Below are 27,215 nucleotides of genomic sequence, written 5' to 3' on the forward strand. Positions count from 1 at the left end.
ACAAAGATGCTTATTCGCTCCTACCAGTTACTTTTCATTTTTATGTGTCAGAAAGCGTTTCTTGCATAAACAGGTGTTATTTGCATGTATTTAAGCTCAGGTTCTTTGGATATCATGATTTTAGCTATCTGCAAAGCTTACCAGGGTTAGAACTCCATTCTACCACCTCTCACATCCACTCTTTGCCCATAGAGAAACTTGCTTCAGGACAAGATCTAGCTTGGAGCAGCTGGTAGCAGAGGACAGAGATTACTCAAACTAGATCACTGTAAAGATCCCAGGCCCTACGTTTTACAATGTTCAGAGATTATTATGTCCACAGTGTTATTATTTTTGGCACTAGGAAACATGAGGACCAGTGATGAAATATTTGGGGAAGAGATTTCAGTCAACTGCCACTATCTTCGGCATCCACCCAAGAGTGATCTAACCTTTGCAAAGCCTTCACTGATTTGGGAATCTCAAATGCTTTTTCATTGTTAGGTTGCACCGTTAATTCTCTGTTGCATTACCTTTCCCGTTTAAAAAAATAAATTAAAACAATCTAAAAAGCCAGATAATGTTTAATTGAAAAGGGCAGCGATGGGCTAATGGTTGCCTAGCAACCAGTAGACATTGTTTTGCTGCTTCACTCTAGAGAAGCCAAAATGGCGGCTGTAATCCTTCTCCGGCCCCCTGGACAGTGTACCTGTGAGTGACAGTTCCCTCTGGGCCCATATCATTTTCTTGTCTTGGGCAGCAGATCATTCCTTTTTCAGCTTCCAAATGGGGAAAACTCTTTGCCTGATTCTTGAGTATGCTAATGCCTACACTTTCATCTTCTCAGAAAATCTATGGCTGAACTTTTCAGGTTCTTCCTTTGGGCAGTACTGCTTAAGTGTTTTCATACCATTCTCCATTTCCTGCTTTGAGCTGCCCGTCCTGTCAATCAATTACCAACTCTGCTTCTGTGTTTTTTTGAGGTCAAGCTAGGTACTTGATATGGTTTCGGAAAACCTCCTCCTCTCTGCTTCCAGAAGGGTTTTTTTGTTTGTATTTTTGTTTTTTGTTTTTTTTGAGACAGGGTCAGGCTGGACTGCAGCAGTGCAATCACAGCTCACTGGAACCTCGACCTCTTGGGCTTAGGTAATCCTCCCACCTTAGCCTCCCGAGTAGCTGGGGACTACAGGGGTGTACCACCACATATGGCTAATTTTTTATTTTTTGTAGCAATGGAGTCCTGCTATGTTGCTCAGGCTAGTCTTGAACTCCTAGGCTCAAGCAACTCTCCCTCCTCGGCCTCCCAAAGTGCTAGGATTACAGGAGTCGGTGACCACACTTGGCCCAGAAAGGTCTTGAGTGCTCATTCCCTAAGGCCAAGGGAAGGTTGACAATTATTGGACAACTGGGTTTTCTCACAACTAGAGAATGGAAGAGAAGAGAAATATGGTTACAAAAAGTACATGTGGAATCTTCAGAATTACAAGCATGATCAATAAGACCGAATGAACCTATTTTTACTAACAATTTTTCCATTCGCTTGTTTTGAAAACCACAATTCTGCTATAAATAGGAATCTAAAATACTTGAATTGCTTTAATCCTTTGCTACCCCTAAATCACAAGTAGATTGGAAGTGGGTCTTGTGTGGCCTTGATTAGAGGAACAAAGTAGCAACTGTGTTTGAGGACGGTCCATGACAGCTTGCTGATTTTGGGGAGACGAGTAGGATGTGATTTCTTGGTCATCTCAATAGGCTGGACACCCTGGAATGGAAGTGGTTAAGCAGGGTCCTCTAGAGGGAAAAGTTCAGGTGGTCTCTGAACCACGGAAATTGTGTGCAAAATGCAGTGCTTATGTTCACATGTCCATCTTTCTAGAGAGAGGGTCTGTAGCCCCCAGCAGCTGAAAAACCAGTGGCAGAGAGGGAGGTGAGGAAATGAAGAGCTTTGGGAAAAACTTGGCTTTCAAAAAAATATACTGAGGATGATTTAATGCAGAAATATCTTGAAAGAAAAGATGAAAGGACTTATTCTTTCATTCACTCAAGCCAATTAAATCAACAAATATTTACTGAACACCTACCATGTATGAGTCATTGAGAAATACCCTAGGAATAGTCATGAAAATTGAATGGGCCATTAAATCATGGTGTTGTAGCCGTGAGCACTGATTAACATTGGCTGAACACATATTGTGTGCTAGGACTATTATGCACATTAATAAAATCATCAAAAACAACCACATAAACTTCAAAGCATTATATATCATATTAAATCTCAAAGAATACATGCACTGAGAGCTGTCTGACTCCGAAGCCAGTCCTTTAGCCACCCACCTACAGGAGCTTAGCCCTGGGGAATTCTTTGGGCAGAATCCAGGGACATACTGAGTTGGGGTTTGGTGGTTCCAAGGAAAGCAGCTTCCACCTGAAAGGAAGTACAGTACTGGGGCCTTACTTCCCTAAAGACCCAGGGAGGGGAGAGAAAGTGCTCTCTGCTTGTATCCTAAGCACAAAAGCAATAGAGCAACACCAGTAATGGTAACTGAGTGCTTACTGCATGCCAGGTCTGTGCTAAGCTCTCTCCATGCACTATCTTAATGTTCACAACCTCACAAAGTAAGCATTATTAGCAATAGCACTTTACAAATAGAAATTTGAGGCACAGAGTTGCCATAGCTGGCGAGCATCCATAGCCTACATTCAAACCCAAGTTTTATTCTAAAGTCTGTGCTTTCCTGCTACTGTATGCCTTTTGTGTCATCTTTGCATATTTAACCCCCTTGACTCAAATGGGAACTCTTTGAAGGCTAGGGCCATGAGTTACATTTTTGTTTCTTCCAGAAAATTGGCACGTAATGTGGAATAATAATGACAGTAGTACTAACAAACACACACTTTCACAGAATTGTCAAGAACTATGAAGGGTCTGAGATTTCACCCTACTTGCAAGTTAGCAAGTCAGTTGGCCAGTTTTACAAATGCTGGTAGAAGACACTAGACTTTCAGTTCAGACATTTACTCACAACAGAAATAGCTATCAGCATTTCTGCATTGATTCCTAAAGCATGACAGTAAGAGGGCCAAAAGACACCTGTACACTGCAGGGCTTTCATTCAAGAACAGGAACTCTGAGTTAGGAAACCGAATCTTTTGTAATGGGAGTAAGCATGTCTGTTCTTTGCTCTTGAGTGAGACACTATCTCAATCTTCCAAGGGTGTTATATACAAACATCCTTGCAAAGATAGTTTGGAACAAAAGCGTACTTAGTGCCTTGCTTCCAAGACACGTAGAAATACAAGAATCGTCCAGAGAATTGTCTCCCAACAAGTATATTGTTTGCTATGTGTGAGAATCTATTCTAAGCACTTTCATATTCATTAGTCCCTTTAATCCTCACATCTCTATCAGCTAGCTACTATTATTATCTCCATTTCTCAGAAGGAGAACACAAGGTATAGAGAGATTAAGTAGCTTGCCGGAGGTTACACAGCCTTTAAGTAGCAGAGCTGGGATTCAAATCTGGCTTGCTTCATAGTCCAAGGGTGTAGCAGTTTCACTATTCTAACATTTGCTGGTGTCAGCAACACACCTGCCTCCGCCCTTTTTCTCCATAGTTTATCACCATATGGGAGTCCAGTGGTTCTCACACTTCAATGTCCCATCAGAAGACACAAGGTCTTGCTACCACAGTTAATTCACGTTTGGCCTGGTGCCCGAGCACTTGCATCTCTACATTTCCTAGGTGATGTTGTGTGACATTGCAGAGTCTGCTTATTACGTCTTTCCCTCTAGAATATGAGCTCCATGAAGATCCAGCTGCTTTGTTCAGCGTGGCATCCTCAGTGCCTGCTGTAGTGCCAGACACATCACAAGCCTTCGATGCACATTTATTGAAAGAATGAGAAAAGGAAATGCAGGAAGAGGGATCCATTTCTTCCAGATTCTGTTACCTGACCTTAACCTTGGAAAATCCTCTAGTGCCATCCTGGCAGTTGAAGGCCCTTGAGCAGCCCTCACTGCCACAGGCTACAGAGGTAAAGGAAGCGGGACACCAAATCTTGAAAAAGGCAGCTTGCTCGTGATGGAGCTGCATGAGTTACAAGGTTTTTAACTGCAAGAATTGTTGGAGCCACTTCTGGTAACATATAATTTCATAAAAATGCTTCCCAAGGTACACAGAAACATCTGAGGACTTTAATTAAGCCTCCACCATCGGGAATGGAACTTTTATGTACATGGACTTTGGATTTTCTTTTTCTCTTTTTGAGCACTGCTGGCAAGGAAGCAAGTATCAAGCGAGGATTCCAATTGAGTTCTTTGACACGGAACCTTTCCTTTCGTTTTTTTGGAAAATGGAAGTAATGTACTAGTATAGGCATTGTTTGGGAATATGAGCATTTATGTTAATGGCATTAGACTCAGTGTTTATACCACATGGCACCTCCCTCCCTATGGTTTGTGATAAGACATGTGCAAGTTGCACTGGCTTGCTTTCTTCTTTCCCATCCCAGACTCCCCATGTTAGAAGCAAGTGTTGTTCCAAGACAATGAGTCTTCTTTGTATGCACTAATTACAGAGGAGCTTTTTAAAATGTGGAATCCCAGGCCCTGCCCCCAGAGAGGGACCCTGGAGTTTACATTTTTAACAAGTGATTCTGCTTGCAGGTGGGCATGGATCACACTTCAAGAACCACTGGAATGGGGTGGGGAAGAGGCAAAGGCCTGGCCTGGGTTCTAACATCAGCCCTTTTATGCTAGATGAATGGCTGTAGAGTTCGCTTAAACTTCCCAGGACCTTGATTTCCTCATCTATAAAACAAGTATAATGTGTCTTTGGCTTTCTTAGAGGAACAGTGCAAGAGCACTCTATGGAAAGAGTAATGAAAGAATTGTAGATTTTCAATCTGCTAGACATTTATATGTATGTAGAACCAAGATGTCCCTCCAAGGCAAGGAGCATATATAACAATGAATCCTCAAAATGGTTTTTAAAAATTTACAGAACAATAACAGTAGTTATAAGGCTTATATTCTCAGTCATGACTATTTATTAAATAGTTTAACTGGAAGGACCAGGTATGTATCCTCCACCCCTTCCATCCATCTCTCCTTTAATTCCATGTAAAATGCTGGCCTGCACTGCAGTGCAGGCACTGACTGACTGACAGACTGATAGAGGGTTTAAAAGCCAGCTCCAGCCGGGCGTGGTGGCTCACACCTGTAATCCCAGCACTTTGGGAGGCTGAGGTGGGCAGATCACAAGGTCAAGAGACCGAGACCATCCTGCCCAACATGGTGAAACCCTGTCTCTACTAAAAATACAAAAATTAGCTGGGCGTGGTGGCACACACCTGTAGTCCCAGCTATTTGGGAGGCTGAGGCAGGAGAATTGCTTGAACCTGGGAAGCAGGGGTTGCAGTGAGCTGACATCACGCCACTGCACTCCAGCCTGGCAATAGAGCGAGATTCCGTCTCAAAAAGAAAAAACCAACTCCTTTGCCACAAGCAGAGTTCACAGAGCCCTCTCCCCCCAGCACAAGGCCAAGGCTTTACCCCTTTCAGGTATTCCTGTTCCTCATCGGCTTTGCTCCCTCCCTTACAAATGTTTCCTGAAGTGCATACTTTTACAAATCACCTCCACATGAGATCTGAGGCACTGTTTCTAGGAATCCAACCTAAGACTGCAATTGCACCATCTATTGCAATTCTGGTCTGGATGTCTGATTTGGCCAAGATCACCGGTGCCATCTGACACAAACTCCAACAGCCACCTCTCCACCATTATCTTGCCTGACAGCTCAGCGGCATTTGTTCCTGTTGACGTGCCACCTTTTAAGATCCCTTTCCTCAACCTGTCTCTGCAGCCTCTCTCCCTTCTGTCCTCCAGACTGCTACATACAAGTGTCCATTTGACATTTCCATGGCATCCCACAGGTACCATGACACAAGTATAAATATGACCTTACTAAATACTAAATGTCTAACTCAGTATTACTGAACTACTAATATAACATTACTCTTTAAAAGCCTGCTCTCTGACTTCCTTCTTCATCCCACATCACCATCCATAGACACCCAACTCTTCCCTGCACAAGTTCAATGTCCCCAGCATCTCTCAAAGTTGCGTGTGAGTTGGTTCTGGCCAGCTCTTTTCAACGCCATCTCTTTCTGCTGCTCCACTTCCCTGTTCTCATTCTCTCCCCCGCCCCTGCTAAAGTCTCTGCTGTACTTCAAATGTGTTACGCCGTTCCTTCTACCTAGGACCTACTCGCTTCTATTCGCCTACCTGGTAAAGTCCCAACAGCGCTTTATGATATACTCAGCACTACCTTTGCCTCACCAACTGAGCATGCAGTGCTCTTTCAGCAGGTATCACACTGTGACACCACACCCACTACATGGTAATGAGCGGCTACTTTGACTCAGCTGTCAACACACCCCAGTAATCACAAATAGTAGTTTGTGCTACTCAACATCAGCAAAATGTAAAGTTACTACTTCATCATATGTGATTGAGGCAATGTGGTAGATACTGCGAGCTATTTACTAAAATTTCTTTCCTCCCAGTCTACATTTTCCAGCCTCCCTTGTGGTGAGTGTGATGAAGGAAGTCTGAGCCAGTGTAAAGAGAGAACTAATGTGTTCCACTTCCAGGCCAAGCCCGTAACTTCCCACCAGTGCTCTTCCATGCTGTTTTCCCTTCCAGCTGACTGGCATGGAGGAGACACCCAAGATTACTAGGAAAAGAAGGCAGGGAGTCGCTGTCAGCCTGGGTCTCTGAATGACAGCCCGGAGCAGAGCCCCTGTTGATAGCAAGCAACATCCTCCTTTGTCTCATATACAAGAAATAAACTTGCACTGTGCTTGAGTCATTATATTTTGGGGGGCATATTTGTAGTAGTAGCAAGCATTACCCTAACACGGGCAGGTACTGTGGCCCACCCAAGCTAAAATAAAGGACACATTAATGCAGTCTAAGAAAACTTTAAGCTTAAAATCACTGAGTAATGTGCAGAACAAATATTTGCACTAATTCCTGAATCAAACCCCACCAATGCTCCTCATCTCCAGGGGAGACAGGGCATCAATCCCACCCACTCTGATGTGAGCATGTATGGATTAGTCACTAAGCTGGTGAGCCACTATAGCTGACTGCCTAGCTAGGAAATTCAGCAACCTGTAGAGTAAGTATATACTCAGGTAACTAAAATTTTTAAGTTTACATTACTTCTTATATGTAGATTAGGTCCTTGTATTCAGCAAAGAAAAACTCACTGATTTTCTAATAGTCCACCTGAAAATCGAGTTGTTCAAAACATGGCTTACATATATTTCCTATTAGATTGTGCTTATTCATCTTTTCACCTGCAAGCGTTAAGTTTATCTGACATATAGTAGGCGTTCAGTAAACGTTCCTTGGGCATTATGTAGGGAGCAATTCAAAGAAACGCAAAGCTTCATTGTTTCACTATTCCTTGTGACATTCATAATTACTTCTGGTATCACCCATCTTACAAATGAAAACACTTTTGATTGTGGGCAGTCATAATTGTATGCTATCCATCAAACAATAAAACCTTTATAGCTGAGACACATTCGCCTGAAGATGAAGTGATACATTAACTTCTTGATCACATGCCAGAACTTACAGATGAATATGAAACAGACATCAATAATTACAGCTTGTACTGTAGCTGTTGGTTTCTAAGGTTTTAAGTTCAATGAACAAGTAAAAACTGGACAGACACACCCTTCAGAAATTAGAGGTGGAAAAAGATTACCTCATTTCATACCTGTCACATAGCAGGCCCCCTGCAGCTATTCAGCAAGAGGCAGCCCAGGGCCCAGGAGGGGGTGTGGGCTGGAGCTGCCAGGATGGTGCCAGTGGGCAGGCACGGGGGAAACCTGGCAGGGGAGCACTTAGGAGCTGAGGTTTCTCTTGGGCATTACTCTCCCTTCCCCTTTCATTCCCTTGTATTCTGTTTCCTTGAGAAACCTGGTCCGGATATAAAAGCACATATTTAAATTCAATTTCTTAAAAATGTCATCTCACCTGGAAAACAAACTTTACTTGACTCTAAAAATGAGTTACTACTACTACTAATAATAAAAAGATAATTATTCCTCAGCTAATTCTTGATTTTACATGCACATCTAAAAACATAGCATTCTGCATGGCATTTAATAAACTGTCTCCCAGAAGCCTATAGCTGTGTTCCAGGGATTGAGATCGTGAAAGCCAATGTGGCAGGAAGCTACTCTGAAGCATCGCTGTATTTGAAGAAATTCCAGAAAGGGAACAGACACCTCCAGAATACTCACAGTGGAATAGGAGGAGATACCAAAGACACAACACACTTCACTTTTACATTAGAGCAAAATGGTCCGAAGCCTTTCCAAGTTTCCTCGTGGCATTCTCCACTGGCCACATGCTGTCATGTCCTATACTGAAGGCAGGAATCCCTTTCCAGGAAGTCTGTGCTGATTACAGCAGTAACATTAGAAAATGTGTGTAGGTATTTTTTTCTTTTAAAGCAAGCAGTGTGGAGGGAGGATGAAATAATAAAGATTAAAGAATGCAGTTCTGCACATTTTATCAAAATCTATAGAGTGCCCCAACCTCAAAAATGAAAAATGGACCTTATTGTCTCAGTATCCTACAAAGACCAAGAATATATATTGATAAACTTATTCTAACACATATTCTACTTTCTAGCATAAAGTCACCCACTAATTTAAATTTGAAAACCTAGATACTCTGATTACATCATAATAAAAATCACTTGAGATGCACTGCCGTGGGTTTACACAGCCTTCGACTTTTCAAAGTATTTTTCGACCCGTCACCATGCTAGAAGGCACTGATGTCACAAATACCAATCTACATTTGGTTCTGGAAAAAGATTTTCATGTACATATTTTGTCCAAATATTACTATTTGTTTCGTGAAAGTCAGAGCTAAGACTTTAGTAGACTGTAAATTTTAAGCCAATGAATAAACAGTTGGCAGTAAAAAATATTAAACTGACATGCAAAGCATTTGTTGCTCTGCCAGATACTAAAAATAAAAGCAACTTCTGCCAAAATGGAAAACTTGGATTCAGTTGGTTCTGGATTAGACTAGGTTTCACTAACTTCAAAATGAGATCTGACATAACATCGGCTTGCCTCCTCAAACTTTATCATCTCTTAAAAAATAATGTACAGTTCTCATTTTGCTTAAACAACAACCTCATACAATGTTTTATATTTAGCAAGATACACATTTCTTAAAAAGTAATGTCTCACCAAAAATTTGGACGTTTTATAAATTATATCTTCATTTTTTGAGAATTAAATTCAAACTTGTCTTATTAAAATTATTAATAAGCTAATAGTTAAAAGATAAGATTTTAGACAAAAGGTATAAAGAAAATCAGAAGATTTTAATGTGAGTTCTAAGTTGTGACTTAAAAGTGCAGATAACATTTTATTCCTATCCTTAGCCTGCTGCTCCCTTATCTGTCAGCCTAAAAAAATAAGTGTGTTTAAAATATGGAGTTTGAGATTTATGATCAGTTGCAGAAACCTGTTTACGTACTGATTTACAGTCTTGGCTGAGGTATTTAACTCTGTCATCAGAACTAATTATAGCAAACCTAAGATTATATATTCAATCTCTCCTTTCGGTGAAAGACATAGAATGTTCTGCTGAAAACCAGAAACATCCTGAGGGCTCCCAAACAAGAATGCACTGCCAACTTTACTTCTCAGAACCAGTGCTGTAAAGCTCAAAATTACTATTCTTTAGTAAGTTGTTTTAGCCTAAAGTACTTAAAGAGTAAATCATAGTTCCATTAATTCCATACCCAATGGCCTGAAACATATTAATCTCAGTGAACAATAACTGACGTTTACATTACTGATCTAACTCAGGCATTCTGGTAGTAGTAAATACACATATTGAAGTTTTAGGAACCAAAGTTATTACTGATCCAAAAAGAATCCTTATTTTGCTATGACTAGAATGGAATGGATAAATGACTACATCCTTTGAGCAGCATGTGTACTCAAAGAATAATGTTCCTATGAGCAAAATGCGTAATTGCTATTAGAAAGGATAAAACTGCTCTCAAATGACATGTCAGCAGGGCCAACCCAAGACCTCTCCCCACAACCCTCCAACCCCTCCTTCTGCTATACATAATATTTTAGAGCTTTCCACAACCCATGCCCCGAAAAGAGTGAGGACTTGGGAGACGTGGCTTCCTTTATTAAATGAGCCCCCACTACACTTAATTCTGCTGCAATGCCTGCCTTCCGCTTAGCTAAAATGTTCCCATCTACATGAGAACCCCAAGGGGGCGCTGAGGGGGCAACTGCAGGCATTGGAGCAGGCTGAAGAAGGGCTTCCTTGGCTAGACAGGATTCCAAGTCAGACCCTACAGGAGGCCACTCCAGCAAGGCCTCAATATGGGAAGTGCAACATGCCTGCAGGGGTCACTGGTCACTAAATGCTCTAACGAGTAGAAACAGAAAAAAAAAAAAATGAGACAGAAGTCAAAGGGCAATGCCCATATTGGGGCCCCAAGTGTGAGAATATCTATACCACTCGCCTGCTCAAAAATAACATTTTTAGGATTTCAGACAAAACCACTGGATTGTATAGTGAATATTTCCCCCATAATGGATTTTTAGAGGAAAGGTTTCTATACTAAAAGTCTGTATTTACCTAATTTAGCAGTTTGAAATGAATACTGTAGGTAAGTTTTACATGATCGTATCTATAAAATGGAACAAGGGATATTAAATCATAAAATAAGACTTTCCTTAAATCATAAAGTAAGACTTTCCAACATTTGCTCTGGATACTGCATTAGTATGACACATAATCTTCTAAAACTTTGCTTTCTCTATGCTGGCTTTTTTCAACTAAGTTAAAAAGCAAGATACGATTTTTGGATGCTAAAATAGTAGCTAGGTTCTCTTATTCCAGAACATAGAAAAAAAGCCATTAAATGTGCCACCATAAATTAATAAAATTTTGTTACTATTTTAAGTCTAAAAATAACAATAATATAATTATAATCATGATTCATTTTATATGTTTCTGAATTTATATTATCAACCCAGAAAAGGTTTATATCAGACAGGTAGGAAACCTCTGACAATGACAAAAGAGGTGAACTGATGAAAACTATGCTGAGTGGTTCTTTACCTCTGCTGGGCACTGAGCAGGCAGGTGCCAACATACCTGGTCTTGTTCACCCGCTTGTTTTATGATTTCCCTGAGCCCCTTTTCTGTTAGAACCAGGAAATGTACCTCTAATGAAAATGATTTCCCATGTTATCAATCCTCTCTTTCGGCTCATTAATTCATTCAATCTTTTAAGGAAGAATGGGGAATGGGAGGAAAACCAAACAAATCAGTTCTTAGAAGGTTCAAAGTTATATTATCTTGAGTTATAATTGTCTGTTTAATACAATTACACCATTTTTCTCTTCTAAGAACCATCTCATAATTTGAAGAATGACATAGCTGAGAAAGATACTTAGTAAGACATTTTTAGGCATTGCTGAATTTGAATCATCTTCCAAATACTATATTCTGCCCCTTTCTTTATTGTAATAGTTTATCTGAAAGTACACAAAAATTAATAAATTGCTTTTACTATGCAATTCTGAAATATCAAGTCTGCCTCCAATAAAAAAAAAGTAACTACTTTTATAACATTAAGGTCATTTGTAAAGATAATATCAACTGAGACTTTTTGGCACTTACGACTAATCCATTATAAACAACTGTCAATCTTAAAAACACAGTTCCAGTAAACATGTAGTTACACTGGGTACAGATAAGAAAATACAAGGCCTGCATGGTATCTCATGCCTGTAATTCCAGAACTTTGGGAGGCAGAGGCAGGTGAATCATATAAGGCCAGGAGTTCAAGACCAGCCTGACCAACACAGCAAAACTCTGTCTCTACTAAAAATACAAAAAAAAAAAAAAAAAAAAAAAAAAAAAATTAGTTGGGCATGGTGGCGTTCGCCCGTAATCCCAGCTACTCAGGAGGCTGAGGCATGAGAATCACTTGAACCCAGGAGCAGTGGTTGCAGTGAGCCAAGATCGTGCTACTGCACCCTAGCCTGGGTGACAGAGCGAGTGAGGCTCTGTCTCAAAAAAAAAAAAAAAAAAAAAATTAAGTACAAGACGCTCACTGGCCATGCTAAACCAAATGAATGAAAAGTGCCCAAAGTGATTTTATGCCGAGGGTCCATCCATACAAATGAATAAACAAAATCTTATCCTCTTCTTTCTATATTTTCTTACATTTCTTATACAAATAACAGAATGCTTCATTGTATTCACTTCAACAGGACAAAATCCTTAAAGAAAGACTGAAAAGAGCTGATAATCAAAATCCCAAATTTTATGTTTATTTTTGTTTTAGTGCTATCAATTTTCTGAGGTATTAACACAGGCAGGAAAACATTCTCAGTAAATTGAGCATCTGAGTCTACAAATGTCTTGAAGCACTCTGGCAAGTTACATGTATCCCATGTTGCTTTTGGTTTCCCATCTCTTCTTTGCTTCAAACCTAAAATGAAGAACATAAAAATCTCAATTTATTTCTTAAAATAAAAAAATACTTCGCTGAATACGTTTAGAGACCAAAGCAAAACAATCAAAAATTTTTCACATACTCCAATGATTACAAAATAAACATTAAACAGGATGAAGAAACACCTCCATATTTATAATCTGATAAACATTCAACAAAGAAAAAAAATGAGTAACAGTTACACATGAACTAGATCACAAAATATATTAGCAGAATTTCTACAATTTCTGTGAAGTCAGAAGAATTACTACTAAAAATCTTAAGTAAACTCACCCCCATGCGAGTTTCTTCTTTTTTCGGGCAGCCTGTGAATTTTCAACCTCCTTTTTGGCTTTTACAAAGTTGTGGCAGGCAACTGCTTTGGCAATTTTTACACCAAGCTAAGAATTACAAAGGAGAAAAAAAAAGTGAAAATAAATATTCCAGCTAATACAGTACTCACAGTTATACAAATAATTGAGAACTTATGGGTAAGAAAGCCATGTCTAGAAATTAGAAATTCTACATTCAGTCCCTCTCAAAGTATAATGAATACAAAGATAGGACCCGTATCTCCTGTGACTCCCAATAGACCCTTTACCCTAGTTATACCAGTCTCCTGGATGGAAATCCTTCTCAAACTGAGGCCCCTCGAGGGTCCACAAAGGTAGTAATGAGGATCTTCAAGCTATTTCAGCATTGCAGTAGGCTGAACAGGAATTTACCCCTGATAAGGCTGCAGACACTGACAGAGACATCAAGTTTCTTTGCTCTGGGCTAGAATTACAGCAACTCAGTATGGTCACACCAGTTATCTCATGCTGATCAGAAGCTCTGATTGGCAGTCACAGATGTGATTAATAAAACATGGGAAAGCTAATTACTACCTCATAAATGCACTCTGTATGATGGGCAACAGCTTTTAATTCACTGAGAGAAAAAAAGAATATCAGGGGTACTAAGGTGAAAAGGCTGGGCACCAGGACCACAGTATTAAAGTGTCCCCTGTGCAGGGCCCTCTATGTGTGCCCCCCTTACATCCATCTGCCAGTCCTACAAGGTCCATTCACAGTGAAATCCCCCATCCCAGAAGTCTTCTTTAACTCAACCTAAAACAGTCCTTGTTTCTCCAGCCCTTCAACTTTCAGTTACACACTCTGCTCTACACAGCGCTCTGGCTGCAGAGCTGTTCCCTAGCAAGTCTCTCCAGGATAAGCACTGTGATGATATCTTCTACTTTTAGTGTGCTCTTATTTTTAAAATGCCCACCAATGTGGACAGCTCAAGAGTACCCATTAGGAACCCAGGTTAAACAATAAAAACTAAGTACCTCTTTGGTGCTTCTTGCCTTTTCTATCCCTTGTACTCAACTGATGCACATTAGTAGACAGGCAGACTTGCAAAAAAGAAGAAATGACGTAGAAGCCGCTCTAAAGTCAACAGGTTAAAGCCTAAGTTCTAGGGATCTGCTTGCCAATAGTAAGGCATGGCAGGAGGTTGAGCACATGTGTAAGCAAAGAAGCAAACTTAGGAGAGCAAGGTTTGGCACGCTTGACATGTCTTTCAGCTTAATCTTGGAGAACAGTTTCCTTTAGATGAAATCGACAAGTAGTAATCAAGCACTGTCTGTAGTTTATAAATGAGGGCAAAAACAGATTTGATTTTTCAGTACAGTTAAGAACATATATATAAAGAACTTAGACAAATGGAAGGAAGCTGACAATTGAACTACAGTGCCAAATTGGTCAACATCAACAGGAAAGGTGCCGAAGAAAGGATGATTCATTGTAAAGCAGACTGACCTCAGTGTCTTCCCAAAACTCAAATCCATATTTAGCAGTGCTACTGTTGTCTTCCTCTTTTTCAAAGGAATAACATTCATTCAACAAATTTTACGAAGGCATAAATGCATAATTTTGCCAGGCACTGTTCTAGGTGCTGGAGATACAGCACTGAGCAAAATGGGTTGTTTTCAAACTGTGGGGCTGGGGAGAAGGAGTTGGCAGTTACATTTGACTGCTTTAGTACTGGCTTTGTTCTTTTGGTTCTCTTTTCGTTTCCAGTTCTTTATTGTAGAAAAGTCCACATAAGTCAACAAATAAAAAAAGGCTAAGAATCAAAAGCCTGTATCATCATCATCCCAGGAGAAAATGAAACTCTGGAAGGAGGCTGTGGCATAATTTATCATTAAGATGAAATTCCTATCCACTGAAAAACTATCCATTTGTCATACATGTAAAAAAAAAAAAAAAAAAAAACAAAAAACAAGTTAACACCTGTCAACTAGTTAGGCTAGTCAACCTTGCAGTATCCAACAAATACCCAAATCTCACTAGCTAACTTTTATTTCTTGTCTCGCTTTAAGTCCCTGTAGATGGGCAGGACTCTCCTCTAACTTGTGATGGCAGCATCTCAACATATGGCTTTCAGGATTATCATGGTGGAACAAGAGCTGGAGGGCCTCACAATGGCTCTTCGATGCTTTAGTTCAGCAGTGACACAAATCATTTCTGCTCAGAGCCCACTGGTCAGAACTACTCACATGGCTCCAACTAAATACAAGGGGGCTGGGAAATGTGGAGGTACAGCAGGCTCTGAAGGGAGCAGTAAATATACCTAATAAACTATCTTCTGCTGTAAATCATAGCTGGCTACTTGTGTTTAAGATGCATATAGGTCTCTCAACATTCAAGGGGACAATTCAGTCTCTTTCCTGTTCCCCATCGCCAACAGGTAAAACAGAAAAATCTATATTTTTCCATTAACTCCATTCCTATCAAATGCAAATTCAGTTTTGCTAAAACCACCCACCAAAAATGGCCCACTCAGCTAGCTTCTCTTATATTTCAACTGAGACTATACTGTAAGAAACAAAAATTATCTGAGCCATATTTGCCATGTACCACATTAACAATGTGAGAAAATTATTTTTTAAGACTGTTGTCAATTAAGACATGGCTTACATTTTTCTCACTGGAATTTCCCAACATGGTTGTCCTGGTTAGGACAGCCAAACCAAGCCAAAGAGCAGATCCCTATGTCTAGGCATGCAGTCATTTGACTTCAATAGACTCTTCCCCTCGACATGTCATGTACTCTAAGAATGTAAAAGCTTTTAGTGCTCTGGCAAAGCTAAGGCCAAATCCAGCACAACCAGCATCACAGTAAATACTTACAGCGTATGTTCCTTAATACAGTATATGCTTGTTAAAAATAATTCATTAGAACGTATTAAACAGCTATTCACATGAGAGGGCTCCATCATTTTGTAAACTTAATAAACGACTAGGTACATAGGCAACACTTTCAAACAGACCTGATCCTATAAAAGGTGTATTTTCTAACTGTATTTTACCTTGGCTTAGGTTAAACTATTCTTCAGCTGATAAAACACTAAACAAACCTGGTCTATGTATTCTCCACAGAAAGACATCTTATAGCTTGTAATGATGATGAAAACTCATAGCCTTTTTGTGTCCTTCATATAATTAAAATGAATGTGTCTCACTTATTTCTCTGGAGAAAGAAAAAATATCTGAAAATATAAAAGGATAATAAGACCTTCTATGAAACAGGCAGTTGAGAAGAAATGGTTTCCCAGTCGAGACGACTAACCTGGGTTCCAGAATATAAAAGAATATCATGCTGTGTTGCAGTATTATAAACAAATAAAATAGGCTGAAAAGAATCCCTCTTTCGGTTCTATAAAAAGAAAAATGCATCTTCATGCTCAATGTAAACATCACAAAACCTTGGTCAATGGTTTTATATTTAAAAAATGGTTTTGGGTCATCAGATAACTATAGCAACACAATGTGGAAAGAAATTTCTTTAAATGAATAAAAATATATACAAAATTTCTTGTATGTGTAGCCAAAGTATCAGCATTTTCCATATAGAACATCCAATATTTTGCTGCATTTTAATTAAGGTGTCTAAACATTATCACAAAGAACTGCAAATTGGTCAGAGCATGCAGTAAGGAAAATTAAGCTCTAAAGGCTTTTTATCACCATATTTCAGGAACCAAGGGTGTAAAATGTTCTAATTTGGGATATATTAAAAGCCATAAAAGGTCTTTCAAAAAGATTAATGGTACTTTGCTTGGATTTAAGATAAGGGCTTTAGCTGGTTGGAAAAGCAGGGCCCTGGCTGGACCCTTGAGGCATTCATCTTTACAGCCACTTGGAAGATTTGTAAAAGCGTCTGCATAACCTCAAGCAAATGCACGGCGACATTTTTTTAATTCCTTTCAATTTTACAGGTTTAGCGTGTGTAAATCATATTGGGTTGTAAAATAGATATAATGGCACATCCTTGTAACATAGTACAGATTTTTAAAAGACAAACTTCAAAATAAAGTTAGTTTTTCTTGCAAAATCTTATCATTATAAAGTTTGCTGATAATCATTTGAAGCATCTGATTCAAACCGCTTAATCTAGCATAACTGTAAATTTCTTATCCGTTTCAGAATATATTTTACTCATCTCAAAATTACTAGCTTGTAACAGATTTTTAAAGTTTTCCTCCCTTTTGAACACTTTCAAGGCACTTATTTAAAAATACCAATTATCATACTTTAACTTTTTATGGAATAATAGGTCTCTATGAAAAATATTTATGCCATTCTCTTTTGTTCTTTAATTAAATGAAAACAGATGTTTTCTGAAGTAAAGCGGAACCATTACTGGAGTACTTAAAGTGTTAAGGTCTTTAATTTTTATATCAGTTTGGTCGACAATTCTTGATTGTCTTTACTCAAGCTCAACATTAATGTCAAGCAAGTTACCTAGGAGACGAAAGAGATCAAAGAGACAAAAACCCCTCCAATGTCTGATTAATCAAGCCTGCAAACAGCTTATTTCTTTTAGCCTGCATGCAAGTATGAAAATGAGATTCTGGGAGCCGAACATTGTGCAGATTTGTTCATTCTTATCAGAACAAAGCCAGCGGCAGCTTATTTCATGGATCATTGGCACTGTCATCAGTGCTACACAGAACGGGTGACAGCTCCTCATTTTGAGGCTTGAACAAAATTAGCAAAAAGTCGGCACAAATTAGCCTCTCATCTTTTTAGTAATATGACATTATTCATTTACTTTTTATCCAATTTTTAATTTTTTCCTTGTCAGCTATCCCTTTCTAGTGTCTCTTGCATAGCATCATAAAATGCCTTCCAAAAAACAAGCAAAGAAATAGCCAAAGTTGAAATAACCTACAAAGTTCAAGAAGCAAATAAGAAAAAGCACTTTCAATGACTGGTAATACTGTGTTTTTACAAAATAACTTTCGAAACGCTGCACTAAGATTGATTTTTAAAAAACAGCTCAGAATGCCATGCAGTGAAGGAATTTTAAGAAACTGGTGGTATATTTCAACAAAGAATACAATGTGACCAATGTGTTTCACTCAAACCACAATTCAATATGGTATGTGCTCTAGTAAATTCAAGACATCTACATTTGAACTGGTACCTTTCCCTCCGTGATCACACCTGAGATGCCAAAGCCCTGGTGAAGCAAATAAACTAGGCCATATCCAGTCACTTAACTCCTTTAAATCAAATCATTTTCTGTTCTAAAAAATCACCTAATTTCACTGTCACCTTAAAATGTGCATGGACAGGTTTGCATATGTTTGCATGTTTGTGTACTACATACATCTATATGTATGTACAATTGTATAAACAGCTATCATTTATTTTTATACCTACAACTCCTATCACTTTATTTCAAAGCATAACCCAACAAATCCTGTTTTTAAAACACATCAGATATATATACAAATATCTTTTATCATATATGTGTATATCCACATATCATTCATATATGTGTGTATATGTGCATATATGATTCATATACTCAACTCTGATTTCATAGTGAAATCATTTACATAACACCTGTTTTAATGATGACTATTAAGGCTTCAAATTATATGTGGATTACAGTATTCCAAAGGAGGGAGAAGAAGATGTTCTACTGTTGAAATTACTCCTGGATACAGACATTTATATTCAAGCAACTTATGCCATTCATAAGGGAAAAAAGCATTAAAAATTTAACCATAAGCTGTTAGATGCTTTACACAGCCCCCATAAGAAAGACAGTTTTTTTAAAGAACTGTAGTACTGTTTTCAGCAATTTCTTTATCTCTGTTCTTCTAAGTAAGAAAGCCTATTAACAAGCTTTGAACTTAAAATCACATTTACAATAATGTGCCATCAACAGTTTTATAAGCTAATTAGAAAAAGATTAATTAATGACTGGCTGCTAATAAAATGGCAATCATGAAGAAAGAAACCAAGGGTGCTAAGCTTCAACTACCACCAATTAAGAGCTAATTACAAACAAATTATATATGTGTTTTGCTGTGGGCTTTAATTTACTAAAATGGTTTTAATTAAAAGAGAAAACATGCTGATTAATTGAACTGCAGAAAAAATCTACAGTATAAACTGTGCTTTGTCTGTCTCTTTAATTAGACTTGTAACATCTGAAATCTTTTAAGGTTAGTTAAAAGCACAGATAAACATAATTAAAGGAGAGCATAAGGAACGCCATTCGAGGTGATCACCCAATCATACCCCAAAGGTTAAAAGAAAACATCCTCAATGTAATGAGATCTGAATGAGCACACCTAAAAACCTGAGAGAAAAAAACCATCACTGAACACTAGCCTTATTTTTCTGATGTTAAAATGCTGCAATGTCACGGCTGTGCACAATTTTGTATGGGAACAAACATATCTTTAAACTAGATGTAAAGAAATTCATCCAGGCCCTCTCCTACTTGGGAAGACACAGTTTATTTTCCATAAACTTTGCTAATTGTTGATCTACATGTAATAGCTGAATTACTTGTAAGAACTAAGGAGAACAAGGCTTCAAATAATTAAAATAGCCCTTTAAACGCCCCCCTAGATAATGTGCGGAATACAAAATGATACACAGAGGAACTTTTAAATTAAAAAGCACTGAAAAATGACCAAAGTTAATGAATGAGAGCGAGTTCTAGATGATCCTCAACAGACACACATACCCTTCCCAAAGGCAGAGTTCCCACCTTCCCTAGGTGGTGAATTAGCTGCTGACCAACACAAGCCTATTTGGTGAGAGGTTTTTTCCCTCCCCAGTCTCCTAGATTCTTTCTCATTGCAGATTAGTGAAATATACCAAAAAGAAAATGGTCTCCTAAACTCTACTGCTTTACTGGAAAGTGTAATAATAAGCAAACAAAAGAAAAAGTAAGGGACAGAAGGCACAGTAGTAAAATTTGAAAGAGAGACATAAAATATATTTTGCCGGAGAGTGCAGATATTAGATGACTCTGTATGAAATAACCATTTAAACAAAAAACAACCATTTGCTTTTACAGTAAAACCTATATTATCATACACATCCCTGACACTAGCAATGAAATAACTTCCTTTCCATAAAAATAAAATGTTGATTTGGAGATATTAAATTTAAACCCTTAAAATACATATAATACTTAATGTACTTTTACTATGTCTACTCAGTCTTCAGTGGCTAGAAATCACAATTAAGACAATAGAAAAGACCTGCAACCTTTCCGCAGGGTCACAGGTTCCAGTGGTAAATTGTTAGAACAGTTAATTGGAATACACCGTTAAGCTTCGTATCGGAGCAAACCGTTTTACCTCAGAAACATGGTTGTCAAGACATTTCTACACAAAGTATTCACAAAAACAGAAAAAAGATCTGCTTCACTATAATATTGTCTTTCAATTCACTTTTTTTCAGTTATTTTTTTGATGCAAACATAATGGCATTGACTAGAAGTAACTTTAAACTTAAGTTTGAGAACATCTCTAGTTCAAAATTTAAACAAATGTTTTGAACTCCAGATACAATAACACTCTAGGTACTCTGATCAAAATTGTATTATGTGGGGAGAGGGTTTTTCCCCCCAGGGGGAGGGGACTTCAAGCTCCTTTTCCACCAAGATAACAGCACTTGCATCTACATAAAACTAATAACTGAAATGAAAAGGAAGAATTGTAGTCGAACCCTCTCCAGGAAACCAAAAGCTAACAATAAACTGACTGGAAAAGTCCTCCTGAATACTGGAGCAAGCGCCACAGCACCCACAGCACCTTCAAGAAAGGACTACTTCTCAGACGTTAACATCAAATGAAAAATCTGTCTCCTCAAATGTACATATATAGTCCTCTTCTAGGAGAATGCCTTCAGATGTTCTACGCAATTGCTTTACAGAGTTTAGGCTACAAATTAACAGTCTGCCCAAATTTAGGAAGCATTTAATTCACTTAGTTATAAAATAAAACTTGAACAACTCAAACTTTATTTTTTTTTTAATGGTCATTCCTACCTTCTTGAAATATTGACAAACTATTACTACTTCAACATTATTAACTTTACCTGTATTTTGAAATCCAAAAATTTAAGCAGTCTACTTCATTTATAATAAAATTAAAATTCAATTCCTGGCACAATTCATTCTGCCAAGACCACACTTACTTCTATAAAGAGGGTACCATTAAAATGAGATATATATATATTTATCATTTCTACCTGTGATACACCATGGTTATATACTCAATAATATTAAGCTCAACAGCACTAAAGGCTAAAGTCATTGCCTTAGTTCCTTTTTTATAAGTTCAAAAAATGAGCTTTAAAATATGAAAAATTTTATCATATCATGACTCTAAATCAAAGGGTTTGGATTCAACAAAGATGGCAGTGCATTATAACCATAGGATCTCAGATGTAAATATTATATTAAATGCCTTGCAAATCATCAAAAACCAGTATGATTACTCTTTGTAGCTTGTGCAAAACTATTATAATGTTACAACATGAAATTCTGGTGTTTTCAAGGAGTCAGGTTTACTCTGCCGTCAAAGACCATCCTGTTTCAGCTATTTACAGAAAAAGCATAATCTTTAAGGGCATAAAAAAGCTCAAATGAAATTCACAGGCAACCTCTTTTTCCCCATTCATTTCTGCCATCACACTATACAGGTATAATGGAAATCAACCTGAGCAATAGGTATGATGCTTTGGATGGCAGACACTCACTGTTCTGCAGCCAAACCAAGTTGGTTTTTATCTACAGCAGGCTAACATGAAGATGCCTAGAGAGAAATTCCCTTTTATGTGAGGTTCAATGTAATTAATCAGTAGTAAGCAGCTACTTCTTTAACATTATTAACTTTACCTGTATTTTAAAATCCAAAATTTTAAGCACTCTACTTCATTTATAATAAAAAATTAATTTATTAAATAAAATAAACTTTATAAAATTAAATTAATTTATTTATTACAATTTTTAGTTAAATCTGTTTCCTTAGCTAAATCTAGGCTTTAGCACTTAATCTTAAAGTATTTGTTTCTATTGTTTTCTGTAAATTGGTATGATTTAGATTTTAATAAACATAATGTATAAGAAAAGAAAGTACCAAAGCGTGGCATTTTCAATGATCATTATCAATGAATGGAATGTACATCAAACCAAGTCTGAGTTTAACAAGCCACAAATATGCTCAAATACTTGAATGTGTATTTTATACACATACATACACACACATATTTCAAATTAGAACAGTTTCATCAGTATGACACAAACCCAACTATATGTTTCTACTTCATCTCTCCTCCAAGACTTTTAACAAAGTAATCAACAGGAGGGACAGTCTCAACCACATTACATGATAAAACCAAAGATGATGGCAAAATCTAGGCTTCAAACATGTGAACGTGATTGAGTCATCCCCCCAAACCAGATTCTACACATCTTAATGTCATCATTAATTCAAGAGAACATGATTCTGGAAAACTATGTTCTTGCTGTATCACAACAGGAGCACACTAACAGTCTTATTTTGGAATGCCGTTTGTGTGGGTGTGGTTTTTTTTTTCTTTTTAAGAACTATTTTCAAGGCCTATTCTCAGACATGGTTCTACTTTTGGCTTCATTTTTCTCAATACTGATGCTGCCCCATTGGTTTCATAGGCTTATAAATGTTAAACATCAAAAATTAGTTTCACTTATTATGGTTGGAAAAGGCTTTAAGAACTCTGGGATCTGTGCCTCTGAGCAAAGGCTTTATCAGCAGGTCCCAGTCATTGCTGCTTGAAAAAAGAAAACGGTACTGATGAAAACCAATATACCTGATTTCCAAAAGGACACCTACCATGCACGTATACATTTAATTCATAAAGGGCTTCTGTCCCCAAACTCACACTTAGTTCTCAAAATCCCATCTCATATCCACAGTGATTGGTACCAAGGAGATAAATATGTAAAATTAAATCTCAAACCAAACTATCCATTCAAAAATTCCATCTTGATTATTCTTCACGGGTGCTTAATGAAAGTAACATCAGTATCTTTCCAATGCCTGTGTCTGAACTGCAAACATTTTCCAGATGTTTTTCCACTTATACAGGGCAAAGAACAGGGCCTAAATTATTTTTCTTTTAATCAGAATGCTATAATCTGATTAAAAGAATGCTATAATCCCACATCAAATAAATTTATTTGTATGAACATAAAAAGAACACTGAGGAAAACATTTACTATTCTTACATTTACAAGTGCTGAAAATCTCATGTATCTCTAAAGCAATCTCATTTGTCAAAAAGTATGACAGAAAATAGCCCTTAAAAAATGGAAAACATCTAGTCAGTATCATACAATTCCCATTTCTAAAACTGCAGTATGATAAAGCAAAAAAAAAAAAAAAAAAAAAAAAAGAATCCTAATATCCTCAAAGGAAACTCACATTTCTGAAACCTCTAAGGCACTAGTTCTGTATGCTTTGACAAACAGCTTCAAACTGCACACAGAAGGAAAGCTTGCAGTGAATGGTAACGCGGCAGACAAGGACAGAGTGCATATGCAACTGCTGGTGGGCAGAACGTCACATGGTGACCCTATACCAACCCAGTGCATCATTTAGGAAAACTTTATCCAAATCCCAATTGTCCACATTTACTGAGAAATTTAACAAAGACACATAAAAGATTCTATAATCCAATAGCTCACTTAAGCCAAGTTTTAGTTTGCCAGGTGACGATTAAAAGTACAAAGAGGTCATATTTTAAAGATCAAAAGGAATTTGGCAGTCACCGTAATAAAAACTGCCACAAGCAAGAAAGTCAGCAGTGGACACTAAAACAAATGGGGAAAACATGAGAAAGAGAACATTTACACAGTCTCAGATTATCTCCTAACTCCCCACAAGACACTTATTTATTCCAAAGGAAGAAACAATAACGTCACAGTGGAGAAATCTGGAGACACTACCTGAAGTAGTTAATCAAAGTAACACCATCAGGAAAGGGACAAAGAGACTGCATGAGTCTCTGGATCGCTGACACTGAGAAACACACATTACTCCCGGGATTTTCCTGCCAAAAATGCATAACCTAAAATTAATCATGAGGAAACAGCAGACAATCAAAATTGTAAGGGACATGCTACAATGTAACTGGCCTCTTCAGAAATATTAAGGTTCTAAGAAACAAAGAAAGACTGAGGAAACATTCCAGATTAAAAAAACTAAAGAAACATGATGACAAAATGCAAAGTCATTGACCAGGAAAAAGAACTTTCTTTTGCAATAAATAGAATTAGTGGGACACCTGGCAAACTTAAATAAATTATGTCAAACTAGAAAACATGAAGGCAAATGTTGTAAAATGTATTTCCAGTATCTGAGGGAAAGGTAAATAGGAAACCTTTTTACAAATTTCTCAACTTTTTGAAAGTCTGAAATAATTGCAAAATATAAAGGGTGGTGTTGTTTTTTTTTTTGTTTTAAGTAAAATGCGTTCAACTCAAAACTTCAGCATTACTAACTCTACTAAAAGGAGCATAGAACCTGCAGTAAAATAAATGTTTCTCTGTGAATTCCCCTTGTTTCAGATGGGGGTACTAATAAGCAGAAAAAGATAAAAAGATGGACAGTTGTGCATAGATCACACGGAGTCCACATTTTAACCCTAAAGACTAGGCTTTGCCTTACCTTTTCTTCCTTTAGCAAAGCAAACTCTGAGGAAACTGACTGACTTGGGGGATTCTGCTGGTCAGTCACTTGCTACTTGGAAGAGATCACACAATACACAACTCTGGGATCTTCCAAAAGGAAGAATGGACAAGCAACGGCAATAGGACACCAGTTTGTTAAGTCCTGTGATCCCGAAGAGACCAGCGAAGAGAAAAAATCCATACCATTTCTAAGAACAATAGGGCAGCCATACTCTATGTCTCTGTTAGTTTTTCTTATGCGCCTGTCTTACGCTTTACTCGGAACTATCTCACAGACTCCAGAGCAGCCAGCATCTGACAGCAACTAGTAACACATTTCCAGAATTGTTAAAGGGATTCAAGAGACACTTGTTCAACATACGGCAGGACATGGAATACTTCATTATCACTAGTAATGCATTTAAGTATCCGTTCTCTAGAAGGTTCTGTTTCTGATCCAAATGAGGTAGATATTCAGACCAGACTTCCACCAGCTTCTGCATCCCTAGGGACTGGTTACTGCTGCCTTGTGTACTTTTCAGTCCCTGAAAGCTCCCTTAAATCTTCAGCCACTCCTCACTATACGCCCCCATCCTTAGAGCCAGAAAGGTATCTACGCATTGGAGTCTCTTCCAACCCCACAGGCACTGCCCCTCCCCACCATTTCCTGACATTTTCATGGTCAACTCTTCAAAATTAGGAGATTAGATATACTACTGTATAATTTTGCTATACTTTCAAGTACAATTACTTGAAAGTATATACTATACTTGGAAGTAACTATACTTCCAAGCTGGTCAAGAAACGAAGCCACTATTTCTAAAAGCCTTTCTATGGAAATAAAAGTTTCAAGTCCCCAAAGAGTCTACTTACTAACAAACAAAAGAGATTATGTTTGTTGAATAGAATTTTAAAGAAGATTTTCAGCACAGATCTCATCATAGGGAGAAGGACTCCTACTTTATTCATATTGAAGAAGCCACTGTAATAACAACTAACACTGAAATCCTACTGAGTTTGTGGCACCATTCAACACACTTTCAAATTCACTTTATTAAAATGAGATACCTGTACCTTTCTATTCTAAAATAGATTAATAAAATGCTGTTATACACAATGAAAGCTATACTCAATGAATCAAAATATGGCTACCTTAGAGATGAAATAGAGTAATGGTTAAACTGCACGCACAAGAACTTATAAGATGGGAAGGGGAGAATTGTATCTTATAAGAAAAAAAAAAAGCAGTGAAAATACTTTGTGATCTAGCACTTTCACTTCTGGGTACATACCCAAAAGAACTGAAAGCAGGCATTCAAACAGATATTTGTACACCAATATTCATAGCAGCATTTTCATAATGGTCAAAAGGTAGAAGTAACCCAAGTGTCCACTGAAAGATGAATACATCAGCAAAATGCAATATAAACCCAGAATGTGAGAAGTACATACAACAGAGTATTATTCAGCCCTAAAAAGGAAAGGAGTTCTGACACATGCTGCAACATGGAGTAAATCTGAGGATACCATGTTAAGTGAAATATGCCAGATGCAAATGGACAAAGATTAAATAATTTCACTTATATGAGATACCCATAGCAGTCAAATTCATGGAGACAGAAGAGTGGCTGCCCAAGGCTGGGTGGAGGGGAGAATGGGTACAGAGTTTAATGGGTACAGAGTTTCAGTTCTGCAAGACAAAAAGCTTTGGAGGAAGATGGTGATGGCTGGATAACAACGTGAATGTACTTAATGCTACCGAACCGCACAGTTAAAAATGATTAAGATGGTATATTTTATGTTACGCACATTTTACAATTAAAAAATACCTTATATAAAATGTCAGCTTATTTTCTAAAAGGCCAAATAACTGCCATTTGTGTTATTTCTTGGCTATTTCCCTAAATTAAGTCCACGGCTTTATAATTTCCTTTACATTAGTCATTAATATATATTCTCTCTCTCACACACACAAACACATTCACACAAATTATACACAGAAGTATTTAATGTGACAAATGATTTTAAAAGGTTTAAAGAAAAAACGATAATTTCTGAATCCCCTTTCTGAACTTGTTTTTCCTTACGCCAAAATAAAAAATTCACAAGATACTTAAAGCCTGCAGTCAAAAAGAAAAAGACAAAACGAAAAATGCAAAAATCACAACATCCATCCATCCACAGTAGATATTTTTACATCAGATCTAACGATGAAAGAGTGCAACAGTACTTCCAAAGAAGAATTTGCTGAAATCACAAAGTTATCTCTGGTCTCAGTTTAGGATAAAAAGTCCGAATAGTGAGTGTGGCCAGTAATTTACCCAGATAACCCATGATGCTTTCTATGTAACAAAACACTATGGAGTAGTTTAAGTCTGAGGTGAAGGAGGGAAGGATCAAGGCACTAAAAAAGACTATGGTGGAGATTTTTTCCTAGAAAGGAAAAAAATGGAATTACAAAACAACAAAAATAATAAAAACACACGCCAATATGAGCTCTTTAATCTACACTGACATTAATTCTCAACTGGGGGAATTTGCCCACACCCCACCTCCAGGAGTATAAGTCAGAATCTTCTTGTGGTCTTCTGTACTTGGAAAAAGAATATCCAATATATCTATTAGTTTTATAC

At 37.6% G+C, this 27,215-nt stretch overlaps 1 protein-coding gene across 2 annotated transcripts in view; it reads right to left on the minus strand.

Moving 5' to 3' along the window:
- Positions 1 to 12,378: 12,378 nt before the first annotated feature.
- FAM204A (family with sequence similarity 204 member A) overlaps positions 12,379 to 27,215 on the minus strand; it is a 32,417-nt gene continuing 17,580 nt past the window's right edge. For both annotated transcript variants that reach the window (XM_007964232.3, XM_007964233.3), the window contains 2 exons: positions 12,859 to 12,965; positions 12,379 to 12,561 (listed from right to left, as the gene is read on the minus strand). In XM_007964232.3, coding sequence (XP_007962423.2) covers positions 12,510 to 12,561; positions 12,859 to 12,965 — 159 coding nt within the window. In that variant the 3' untranslated portion in view covers positions 12,379 to 12,509. The remainder of the gene's footprint in view (positions 12,562 to 12,858; positions 12,966 to 27,215) is intronic.

Source organism: Chlorocebus sabaeus, chromosome 9 (genome assembly GCF_047675955.1).
Source record: "Chlorocebus sabaeus isolate Y175 chromosome 9, mChlSab1.0.hap1, whole genome shotgun sequence".
NCBI lineage: Eukaryota > Metazoa > Chordata > Mammalia > Primates > Cercopithecidae > Chlorocebus > Chlorocebus sabaeus.